The following is a 13351-nucleotide window of genomic DNA, read 5'->3' on the forward strand; positions in this document are numbered from 1 at the left end:
CCGATGGGCGGCGTCAAAGACCGGGCCCAAACGACCGCAATACGCCCATCGGCGGGGGCGGCTGCGGGAGTGGCTGTGCGGCGATCGCGTCATTCGTGACGCGATCAGCCGCCGGGGACTGGCTCCGCCCACCGTTCGTTGTAACCCGCCGGCCGTTCGGAAGCGCCGGCGGGTTACTAGCACCCGGATCGCCGCATGTAACAAGTATAATAGGCTTTGTAATGTATACAAAGCCTATTATACTGGCTGCCTCCTGCCCTGGTGGTCCCAGTGTCCGAGGGACCACCAGGGCAGGCTGCAGCCACCCTAGTCTGCACCCAAGCACACTGATTTCCCCCTCCCCTGCCCCCTGATCGCCCACAGCACCCCTGACCCCCCCCCTGCCCACCTCCCAGACCACTGTTTGCACCCAGTCACCCCCCTAATCACCCATCAATCACTCCCTGTCACTATCTGTCAACGCTATTTTATTTTTAAGTCCCTAATCTGCCCCCTACTCCCTCCTGATCACCCCCCCACCCCTCAGATTCTCCCCAGACCCCCCCCCCCCCCCCCCATGTACTGTATGCATCTATCCCCCCTGATCACCTGTCAATCACCCGTCAATCACCCCCTGTCACTGCCACCCATCAATCAGCCCCTAACCTGCCCCTTGCGGGCAATCTGATCACCCACCCACACCAATAGATCGCCCGCAGATCCGACATCAGATCACCTCCCAAATCCATTGTTTACATTTCTTATCTCCTCTAAACACCCACTAATTACCCATCAATCACCCCCTATCACCACCTGTCACTGTTACCCATCAGATTAGACCCTAATCTGCCCCTTGCGGGCACCCAATCACCCGCCCACACGCTCAGATTGCCCTCAGACCCCCCCTTATCAATTCGCCCGTGCAATATTTACATCTGTTATTCCCTGTAATAACCCACTGATCACCTGTCACTGCCACCCATCAATCACCCCCTGTCACTGCCACCCATCAATCACCCCCTGTCACTGCCACCCATCAAACAGCCCCTAACCTGCCCCTTGCGGGCAATCTGATCACCCACCCACACCAATAGATCGCCCGCAGATCCGACATCAGATCATCTCCCAAATCCATTGTTTACATCTCTTATCTCCTCTAAACACCCACTAATTACCCATCAATCACCCCCTATCACCACCTGTCACTGTTACCCATCAGATTAGACCCTAATCTGCCCCTTGCGGGCACCCAATCACCCGCCCACACGCTCAGATTGCCCTCAGACCCCCCCTTATCAATTCGCCCGTGCAATATTTACATCTGTTATTCCCTGTAATAACCCACTGATTACCTGTCAATCACCCATCAATCACCCCCTGTCACTGCCACCCATCAATCACCCCCTGTCACTGCCACCCATCAAACAGCCCCTAACCTGCCCCTTGCGGGCAATCTGATCACCCACCCACACCAATAGATCGCCCGCAGATCTTCTCTCCTCTAAACACCCACTAATTACCCATCAATCACCCCCTATCACCACCTGTCACTGTTACCCATCAGATTAGACCCTAATCTGCCCCTTGCGGGCACCCAATCACCCGCCCACACCTCAGAACGCCCTCAGACCCCAGCCCTGATCACCTCGCCAGTGCATTGCTTGCATCTATTTCCCCCCTCTAATCACACCTTGAGACACCCATCAATCACCTCCTGTCACCCCCTAGCACACCTACCCATCAGATCAGGCCCTAATTTGCCCCGTGTGGGCTCCTGATCACTCGGCCAAACCCTCAGACCCCCTTCCGATCACGTCCCCAGTGCATTGATTGCATCTATTTTCCCCTCTAACCGCCCCCTGAGACACCCATCAATCACCTCCTGTCACCCCCCTAGCACTCCTATCCATCAGATCAGGCCCAATACATCCTGTCATCTAAGAGGCCACCCTGCTTATGACCGCTTCCACAAAATTTGCCCCCTCATAGACCACCTGTCATCAAAATTTGCAGATGCTTATACCCCTGAACAGTCATTTTGAGAAATTTGGTTTCCAGATTACTCACAGTTTTGGGCCCGTAAAATGCCAGGGCAGTATAGGAACCCCACAAGTGACCCCATTTTAGAAAGAAGACACCCCAAGGTATTCTGTTAGGTGTATGATGAGTTCATAGAATATTTTATTTTTTGTCAAAAGTTAGAGGAAATTGGATTTTTATTGTTTTTTTCACAAAGTGTCATTTTTCACTAACTTGTGACAAAAAATAAAATCTTCTATGAACTCACCATACCCCTAACGGAATACCTTGGGGTGTCTTCTTTCTAAAATGGGGTCACTTGTGGGGTTCCTATACTGCCCTGGCATTTTAGGGGCCCTAAACCGTGAGGAGTAGTCTAGAATCCAAATGCCTCAAAATGACCTGTGAATAGGACGTTAGGCCCCTTAGCGCACCTAGGTTGCAAAAAAGTGTCACACATGTGGTATCGCCGTACTCAGAAGAAGTAGTATAATGTGTTTTGCGGTGTATTTTTATACATATCCATGCTGGGTGGGAGAAATCTCTCTGTAAATGGACAATTGTGTGTAAAAAAAATCAAATAATTGTCATGTACAGAGATATTTCTCCCACCCAGCATCTGTATGTGTAAAAATACACCCCAAAACACATTATACTACTTCTCCTGAGTACGGCGGTACCACATGTGTGGCACTTTTTTGCACCCTAAGTGCGCTAAGGGGCCCAAAGTCCAATGAGTACCTTTAGGATTTCACAGGTCATTTTGCGACATTTGGTTTCAAGACTACTCCTCACGGTTTAGGGCCCCTAAAATGCCAGGGCAGTATAGGAACCCCACAAATGACCCCATTTTAGAAAGAAGACACCCCAAGGTATTCCGTTAGGAGTATGGTGAGTTCATAGAAGATTTTATTTTTTGTCACAAGTTAGCGGAAAATGACACTTTGTGAAAAAAAACAATTAACATCAATTTCCGCTAACTTGTGACAAAAAAAAAAATCTTCTATGAACTCACCATACTCCTAATGGAATACCTTGGGGTGTCTTCTTTCTAAAATGGGGTAATTTGTGGGGTTCCTATACTGTCCTGGCATTTTAGGGGCCCTAAACCGTGAGGAGTAGTCTTGAAACGAAATTTCTCAAAATGACCTGTGAAATCCTAAAGGTACTCATTGGACTTTGGGCCCCTTAGCGCAGTTAGGGTGCAAAAAAGTGCCACACATGTGGTATCGCCGTACTCAGGAGAAGTAGTATAATGTGTTTTGGGGTGTATTTTTCCACATACCCATGCTGAGTGGGAGAAATATCTCTATAAATAGACAATTGTGTGTAAAAAAAATAAAAAAATTGTCATTTACGGAGATATTTCTCCCACCCAGCATGGGTATGTGTAAAAATACACCCCAAAACACATTATACTACTTTTCCTGAGTACGGCAATACCACATGTGTGGCACTTTTTTGCAGCCTAACTGCGCTAAGGGGCCCAAAGTCCAATGAGCATCTTTAGGCTTTACAGGGGTGCTTACAATTAGGCACCTGCCAAAATGCCAGGACAGTGAACACACCCCACAAATGACCCCATTTTGGAAAGTAGACACTTCAAGGTATTCAGAGAGGAGCATAGTGAGTCCGTGGCAGATTTCATTTTTTTTTTGTCGCAAGTTAGAAGAAATGGAAACTTTTTTTTTTTGTTGTTGTTGTCACAAAGTGTCATTTTCTGCTAACTTGTGACAAAAAATAAAATCTTCTATGAACTCACCATGCCTCTCACTGAATACTTTGGGATGTCTTCTTTCCAAAATGGGGTCATTTGGGGGGTATTTGTACTATCCTGGAATTTTAGCCCCTCATGAAACCTGACAGGTGCGCAGAAAAGTCAGAGATGCTTGAAAATGGGAAAATTCACTTTTGGCACCATAGTTTGTAAACGCTATAACTTTTACCCAATCCAATAAATATACACTGAATGGTTTTTTTTTATCAAAGACATGTAGCAGAATAACTTTCGCGCTCAAATGTATAGGAAATTTTACTTTATTTGAAAAATGTCAGCACAGAAAGTTAAAAAAGTCATTTTTTTGACAAAATTCATGTCTTTTTTGATGAATATAATAAAAAATTAAAACTCGCAGCAGCAATCAAATAGCATCAAAAGAAAGCTGTATTAGTGACAAGAAAAGGAGGTAAAATTCATTTAGGTGGTAGGTTGTATGACCGAGCATTAAACCGTGAAAGCTGCAGTGGTCTGAATGGAGAAAAAGGCTCTGGTCCTTAAAGAGGAGCTGTTAGGTATAAGGTCTCAGAGAAAATAAACACATATATCAGTAGCTAAAGATTGGCTGTACTTACATTACATATGCATTTCACTGTCCACGTTTGGATTTCACAGAATTTGTATATAGTATATGCAGAGAATGATGCTCCTGACAGCCCATGGCAGGTTCCATGTTTGTGAAGCCAAATGTGTCGTCATGTCCTGCCTGCTTCTGATCACAGAACAGCTCGTACAGAATAACACAGTGTGCAGTGAATATTAATGAGCCATGTGGCTAGGAACAATAGCGGACTCCTGCAGAGTAATCTTCCCGGAGATTTATCTGTGCTGTGAGTTTAGAAGCTGCTGAAACTTGATCCCGTCTTCTCCTTAGCAGCCGAGGGGAGGGCCCCAGAATGCTTTGCAGTATGGAATGCGGCTTGCGTCCTCCTTAGGAGCTTAGCTTTGGTGATAAGCACACATTAAATGTAAGAGAGATTTTTATCTTTAGTAATGTCTTTTGGCTTCTGTCTAAACTGTTTAACACAGGAGAATAGAGGTTTAAATTAGCTTCTGCAGCCTGACAGTTACTCTTTAAGGGGCGAAAAGACTGTGGACCTGAAGTGGTTAAGGTTATTTTTTCGATTTTCCTTTTGATGTGCTATCTGCCACTGTTAAAATAAACCTACCATTGAAATGATACTGTTCTGAGACTTTTCATTTCTTTGTCATTGGACAAACTTACAAAATCAGTGAGGGGTCAAATAATTATTTCCTCCACTGTATGTCCCTGTCACTTACAGCAGGTAGTAGAAATCTGACAGAATCAACAGGGTTTGGACTAGTCCATCTCCTCATGTGGAATTATCATGGTTTTGTTTAGTTTCAAAAGCACTTAGCAAAGGGCAGTTGCGCCATCCAACTGCCAAAAAAAAGTGTGTGCAGTGAGCACGGAGGCTGGCCTTTTTTATTAATCTTTTTCAAGGAGTGTTGTTATAAAGAATAAAGGCCATGCTGAGAATCCCCCATGAAGAGAGAGACTAGACCAAAACCTAATCGGTAATGTCAGATTTCTACTAACTACAGTAAGTGACAGCAACATAGGAGAAAAGTAATTCATAGCTCAATTTACTTTGGAAGAAATGTACTTCTTATTTGTATATGTTTACATGTATTTTAAATTTTAGGATTTTCACTATAGTAGTCCTTTAATGTGAATATTAACTGTGCTCATGACCTGTTGCTGCATGATTTTATTGCTTGTACTGCTGCCCTGATTGGCTGATAGATAATTACATGGTTATGGAGTGCAGGTAAATAACGTGCTTGGCGAGTGCATAATCTGGTGACTCACATTGTGCTCATTATCTCCACAGCTACTTGACAAGCTGAAAGGAAAATTAGATGACTACTTTCAGCACCTCGAGGCCTCCACCACAAAACGGATAGCCCTTCGGAGAAGCTAGCCACTGCCTTCCCTCTTTTTGGGATAAAACTTTTCACACCTTGTTTATAACTATGCTGGAATCTCAATGTCAAATATTTTTTGTATAGTAAAAATATTTTCTATGAAGCTTTCAGTCTGTTGTGTCTTGGATATCTAGAAAAATATATTTTTTTTGCTGTACAAAATACTGTACTGGTGTTGGTGTTCAAATTCAGGATCCTGCATTTGGAAAGCAGAATTATGTAGAGCAGCACCAGAAGCAGTGGACCGGGTCACGGGAAGTTCACTCACATGCATGGCAGGGGCGTAGATAGAAACTAAACTACGAGGCAATACGATAGCAACATTTTGGTTGCGAACCCCCCCCCCCCCAATCACACAGTATTGTTAGCCAGAGGTACCCCCAGTAATTAGGTAGCCCCTTAATATAGGTAGCTAGACGTATTCCCCACTAAAGGTAGCTCTCCAGTATGGATAGTCAGAAGGGCCTCTAATAATAGCCCCCACCCCCAGTATAGTTGGTCAGAGCGGCCCCGAGTATTAGTTAGCCAGCCCCCCCCCCCCCCCCCCCCCCCAAGTATAGGTAGCTAGAGGGACCCCCATTATTGGGTAGCCCACAGTATAGCTAACTTCCTTCCTTTGCTCTGCTCACATTACTCTGTACCTCAGGGATCCCACTTAGGACCTCATTGTTGCTGCTGGCCATTGCCACTGAGCCCCCCTTTCTGCTGTGACTAGCTAAGAGTGGGCAGCCAGTGAGGAGAGAGTGGGGGCCGCGCGAGATTTGATGTGGCAGATGTCCGGGGGTTCAGTTCTCGCTGTCTGCAGCTCTCCTGCCTGTTTCTGCTGGTGAGATCCTCCCTCAGCCTCATGTCAGCTTTGTTCTCCGATGTGTACTGGTTTCCTCCCATTCCCATCCTCTGCTTCACTGATTTAGGGCTGGTTCAGACGGACGTCTGCGTGGCGTCGCGTCTGGGGGCGTTGCGGCGGCTGCGCGGTCAGGCTTTCAGTAGCCTTCGGTCGCGTCGTGATGCGGTCGCGTTTTCTTCTTCCCCTAGGGGAACATTAGCCGTCGCGGTTGGCCGCTCCCTGGAAGCAACATGTCGTTTCCAGGGGCAGCCCGAACGCTCGCGAAAATCGGGACCCGAACGCCGCGTTCGGGTAAAAGCGCGCAAAAGCTCGGTGTAAACGCTCCCATTCACTTGAATGGGAGCGTTTACCGCGACGTTCCGAACGCTTGCGGTAAACGCTCCGCAAGCGTCCGTCTGAACCAGCCCTTATTGCCAAGGACTGGAAGCTCAGGGCAGTCTAGCTACTTACAATCAGATAACAAGCTTCTTACAGCTTTAATTGAGAGGGAGGATGCATGGTACAGCTATCTCACTGCTGGCTACTGTAGTATGCAGACGGCAGCATCAGTGACTAGAGCACGGATTCTGGCAGGTAAAGACATACAGAGATAAGTAGTGGGGAGATCTGGTAGGATGACTATTTAACATACAGCTGCAATGAATCTGCTCTGCAGTTCATTATATAACCAAGTCGTCCCTCTTGCCACTGTAAAAGGTACTGAGTCTGTCATCAATTGCTGCACGTTCACAGATTGATGTTATAAGTATACTAAGAAATTGTCATTGGTGTTATGGGGAGACTATGGTATTTTTGGGGAGAAAAAGTGCATCTTATACGACAGAAAATACGGTATGTATTTATATAGCACTAACTTCTTCTGCAGCACTTTACAGGGTACAAATTCATGTCACTAACTGACCTCAGAGGAGTTTAAAATCTAATCATACCAAAGTCATAGTCTAATGTCCTACCATATTATTATTATGTATTTATATAGCACTGACATCTTCTGCAGCACTTAACAGAGTACAGTCAAGTCAGACTGTCCTCGGAGGAGCTCGCAATCTAATCCTACCACAGTGATTGTCTAATGTCCTACCATATTATGTATTTATATAGCACTGACATTTTCTGAAGCACGTTACAGAATACATAGACATGTGACTCACAGTCTAATCTCTACCATTTTATTATATGTGCATTTTGGATGAAGCCAATTAACTTTCCTGTATGTTTTTGGGATGTGGGAGGAAACCCACCCAGACATGGGAAGAACAAAACTCTGTGGCTGGGATGCGAACCGGGGACTCAGTGCTGCAAGACAAGAGTGCTATCCACTACACCACCGTGCTGAACGATGACTAATGTGATTCACCACAACCAGTCACTCCCATTTCCAATAAATACATCATAAAAGCCTAAGATGGATGGCTTGCATTACAAAAAATGTCCCACAGGATTGCTGCATTTGTCACACTGGGAAGATGACTGGTTCCTCTGGATTGATGCATTTGTCACATTGGGTAGAGAAAGATCCCTCAGTATTGCTGCATTTTTCACATGGGGAGGAGGGGCCCTCAAGGTCTAGGGCATTTTTGGTGCATTTGTCACTTAAAGTGGATCCGAGATAAACATTTACTCATTGCATAATTGTGTCCCTTTCCTACAGTTTATAGGGCATTCCTCAAGCCAAATACTTTTTTGTTTTTATACTTCAATTCCCTATAAACTAAACAAACCTCGCCCACAGCTTTTCAGACTGCCAAGGCATTTTCAGACAATAGCAAGTGCTTACAGGAGCTCAGTCTGGGCAGGGGGAGGGGAGGTGTTGCTAGCCATTGATTTCAAAGGCAGAGGGGAGGAGGAGAGGGGACTGAATATACACACACACAAGAAAGCTGATACCATCTCCAGCCCTTAGCCTGTGACAATATGACAAAAAGAACATGGCTGCCCTCATTGTATCACAAGAATAAATAATCATACACTTTTTAAACTTTTGCAGCTAGATATGCTGTGTAAACTATCTAAACTTTAGATAAGATATATAGACAAGTTACTTGTTATAGCTAGTTTTTCATCTCAGATCTGCTTTAAGGCCTCTGGGATTGCTGCTAATAGAGGGGTGTAAAATAGCCTGTAGCCTTAAAAACTAATGTAGCCAAAACAAAATTGTGACCACACCCACCCATAACTTAGCTCCACCTACAATACCTCAGTGTGCTGCTGACCCCGCCCATATCCAGCCAAAATTTTGGGTGTCCAGATTTTTGGAAGCTTTTGTCCGTCAAAAATTATGAGGTAGGTTGGCAACCCTGAAACACGCAGATCTACTGGAATCCAAACCAAACTAAGTAACTCACTTCAATTTATCCACTCTTATTTTTCTGTTGGCTATCTTGTTTGTTTTTGACATTGTTTATATTTGAATGCACCGTTTTACTTTCTTAACCACTTTACCCCCCAGTGCTAAATTTCTCCGTCCCTCTGCGCACTGCTTCACCCCCAGGGACGGAGAAAGGCGCACTTGTTTGTTTACTGGCTGGGAGTGGGCGGGGACCTCGCGCGCACACTCCAGCCAGCCAGCACAGCAGGTGACTAATTGGATGTTAGGAACAAGCGTTCCTAAATCCAATTAGATGCGCCGATTGCGGACACAATGGGAGACTGCTTCAAACAGAAGCAGTCTCCATTGATAACAATTAAATGTAAACAAATGTGCAGCGCGCACGTCATGTGCATAGTACTCCCCGCCGCCAGCTACTTTTGGTTTGCCGACAGGCCTGGTCACACGTAGCCTTCTAAGCGTTCCCGTCAGCAACAGCGTCCTGTGCAGGGCGCTATTGCTGATGGGAACACCTAGAAGGAGACGCGTGGCCAGGCCTGCACAGGCGCAGTAAGCCTGTCAGCCGAAAGTGAACGCAGCTGCTGGCGGGGGACAGGAGGATCCGATCGTGACTGTGAGGGTACCAGACAGCTGCAGGGGCCTGGGAGAAGCCCCTGGTGAGTAACTGGTTTTATTTTTCAGGCTTAAGGATCCCTTTAATAATAAAAACACTGTATTTCTCTAATTTCACAATATTAAGAAGCAATTACAAATGGTTTATAAGATACTTTTGGTTTTGAGCTGATGCACATAGTTAATTTTATTACTACTTGCACTTAGTAAAGTCATTATATTAAAAAAAAAAATGCTTTCTGTATCACAAATACCAAATTAAATACTGTATGATGCTTTAAAATACCGAATTAACCACGAGGTAAAAAACATTGTGAATTGGCAGGCCTTTTTTTTGGGTAAAGTACTGAACTATTACCACTTGTGAAAATCTCAGTGAATGTCGAAGAAAAATAAAGTCTAAACACAGAATGTGGTACGTAGGCTTGGTCTTCCGAGTAGCTACCTACTCATAGCAACTCTGAAGAGAAATGTTGATTACAGCAGTTGTGACGGCGGGAGGGGGGGGGGGGTTAACTTACCCATGCTGCCGTCTGATCCATATGCTCTAATCGCGTCGCACGCTGCGTTCCAAGTCTCATTCCAGTCACTCCCTTGCTTCCTCCTTCATCCCGGAAAAAGGAAGTGTGGCAGTGACTTGGAATGCAACGTGCAACGGGATTGGAGCACTTTGGATCAGACAGCAGCATGGGTAAGTTAAACACCCCCCACCCCCATCACAGCTGCTGTAATGAATATTTCGATTCCCAGTAGCTACGAGTAGGTAGCTACTCAGAAAAGCAAGCCTAGTGGTACTGAGCCTTTTATTTTTTTACTGAACATGTTTTAATGAACTGAAGCCATAGTGTTGTCTTCACCAGGGCCGGATTTACATCTCAGAGGCCTGTAGGAACAGGCTTTCTGGTGCTCCAAACTCTGCCCCTGAACACAGGCCACACCCCCAAGTAAAAAATATTCTGAACTCTAATCCCTGCCTCCCTGTCACTAACTGTCCTTAGAATCTTAAACTTCATCTACACTGTACAATTTTCCATCAGATAGACTGATCTATTAGATAGATCTAATAAAAAATTGCATGGTGTGTAGACGTCCAAATTGTTTCAGATCAATTTTGCGATAGATTTTGCTTTGATAAGTACCCAAAATCTATTGCAAAATCTAACGCAATCAAATTGGACCAGTTGGAAATTATCTAATAGATCCGTCTAGTAAATGTGAACTAATGGAAAATTGTACCGTGTAGATGAGGCTTTACACTCACTGTCTCATATCATCCTTAGTGATATGGGACAAGGATTATGGTTTAAGAGCCTGAGATTAGTTAAACTGAGACAGTGATTAGACTGCAAACTCCTGAGGTCAATGATCTGAGGAGGGGGGCCGCCTCTATCACATAAGGCGCCAATAGGCACATGCCTACAGCGCCTTATGGAAAATCCGACCCTGGTCTTCACACAAAAGGCAGCACTAAAAGCCAGGAATACCCAGGCAGAAAACACGCTCAAAGCAACTTTGAATGTCTTTTTTTTTTTTTTTATGGTTTTCACGCTGTGCATGTTTATGACATAGGGTGACGCACTAGGGCAGCAGAGAATTTCATTGCATTGGCTTTAGCCAAAGAGGTCTTGGACCTCAATCTGCTATGATGAAACTTGGAAAGCTATTGTAGAGATGTGCACAGGTACTACACAGAGCTACACGGTTATTATTTACTTATAACAATAATATTTTTATAGCACTTTTCTCCCTGGGGACTCAAAGCACTGTTACATATATTTTTTACCATAGTCTAATGTCCCACAATAGGGATGGTTTATATTTTAACACCTCACTTCTAAAGTAACACTCATAATTTACTCTGGTCAGCATGAGTGTATTAAGAGCCTCCATTGTTAAATTTTGGGTTTAGTTAAGATTTAGGGCCCTTTTACACTTAATGCGTTTTCCATAGCAGTGCATTGTGAAAAAGCTTCAGTTTTTCAGCGTACAGTGTGAAATAGGCCATAGGGAAACATGGACACTCGACTGCATCCTTTCAGATACAACTGACAGCTACTGGTATAGTGTAAAAGGACCAAGTGTCCTTTTACATTTAATCAGTTGCTCTCAGTTATAACTGAAAGACAAGTAATGTCCATGTTTTCCTATGGCACAGTTCCCACTATACGTGTTTCAACACAAAAGCTTTTTCACAATGCACTGCTATGGAGAAAAAAAAAATGCGTACCAACACATTAAATATAAAAGGGCCCTTACAGTCATTTTACACTTAATGGGCTCTATTCACAAAGCATTACTGCATTCAGTAATGCTTAAAACAGCTTATTTTACCGATCACCCTCCCAAGTTACAATTCACTAAACCCATCACCGCACAGAAAAACAGAGTTCCTGACTAGTGAGGTAAATTATCAACTTGTGTGGTAATTACCTCAGGAAATGTCATTTCACAAAGATTTCCGAATTGTATTTACTCGCCAAAAGTGTTCAGCATTTTTCTCTAGCTCACACCAGCTGAAGTCAAAGGCCTTATTAAGATCTAGATTCACCATGAGGAAGCGAGAGTCAGTCAATTCTGCATCCTGTATGAGGTTAAGAGAACAAACATTATCATGAGCATGATGGCTAGGTATGAACCCTGATTGTTGTTTCCCAATTACAGTATGGACCATTGATGCCAACCGTATCGAGAGTATTTTAGACAATAATTTAACATCGTTATTCATAATGGATATGGGTCGATAATTGTTAGGCGATGTGTGATCAACTCCAGGTTTAGGAATAAGAGACATATTAGCAGCATTTCAGGAGGAAAGCTATGACCTTGTAAAATACTGTTGAATAGGGGGAACAGGTGGGGGACTAATAGGTGAACAATGTTTTTTTAAATATGCAGCAGAACAGCCATCAGGGCCAGAGCTAGATTTTAAGGAGTGGATGGCGTTGGTGACTTTCTCCTGAGTGAAAGTAGTATTCAGAGCGCAAAGTTGATCCTGAGAAAGACTAGGGAGGTGTAGGGAAGATAACCACTCAGAGACTAGGTTGGCATCAATGGTCTGAGCCTTACCCAGAAGGTCAGAGTAGAATTGTTTACAAATGTTGATAACCTGTTGAGGTAAAACCTGTAGGCGGTCATTACCATTCCGCAATTTATAAGCATGAGGGGGTTTATAAAAGTTGTTCAATTTCTGTGCGAACATGGTGGAAAAGTTATTACCATAGAGCAAATACCTAGCCTTCATAAACTTAAGTGCCTTTTCAGTTTTATTATTAAGTAAAACATTAAGCTCAGTGTGTTTATGTTGTAGTAGCGGAGCCATATCAGGGTCTAAAGTGCCATGAGCTTTGTACAGGAACGCAAGTTCAGCAGTGAGTGCTAAAAAAAATTCTGATCTAACTTTTTTTTTTTTTTTTTTAGCATTAATAGCTTTGGAGATTAACACCCCACAGACAACAGGTTTATGAGGAGACCAAAGGATACCTGGGGAGATATCTGGGGAAGTAATAAAGCAAAAAAAAAAATCCTCTATTGAACCAGCTATCTCAGAACGATCAGATTCAGAAGCTATTAGGCTATCATTCAGGCGCCAAAGTTTTTTGCTGAGTACATTTGAAATCGGCGCCGGTAGACTTGGGCGCAGGATACAGCGGTATATAGCTGATCCTGCTTCTGCACAAGTCCAGGCCGATTTAATTACTATTCCCCCTCCAGGCTGCCATGGATAGTGGGGGAATGAAATAATTCGGCTTCCAGCGATTGCTGGAGGCCGAATTATTAGGTTTTTAAGCAACCTCGGCTCCGTCTTCTGACTGAGCCGACGTTACTCACTGAGCGCTTC

At 44.2% G+C, this 13351-nt stretch overlaps 1 protein-coding gene across 2 annotated transcripts in view; it reads left to right on the forward strand.

The window, feature by feature from the left end:
* The window catches only part of NUP160 (nucleoporin 160), a 106187-nt gene extending 100359 nt beyond the window's left edge, over positions 1-5828 (forward strand). For both annotated transcript variants that reach the window (XM_068261083.1, XM_068261084.1), the window contains exon 36: positions 5632-5828. In XM_068261083.1, the coding sequence (XP_068117184.1) occupies positions 5632-5721 (90 nt within the window). In that variant the 3' untranslated portion in view covers positions 5722-5828. The remainder of the gene's footprint in view (positions 1-5631) is intronic.
* Positions 5829-13351: the final 7523 nt, after the last annotated feature.

Source organism: Hyperolius riggenbachi, chromosome 11 (genome assembly GCF_040937935.1).
Source record: "Hyperolius riggenbachi isolate aHypRig1 chromosome 11, aHypRig1.pri, whole genome shotgun sequence".
Lineage (NCBI taxonomy): Eukaryota > Metazoa > Chordata > Amphibia > Anura > Hyperoliidae > Hyperolius > Hyperolius riggenbachi.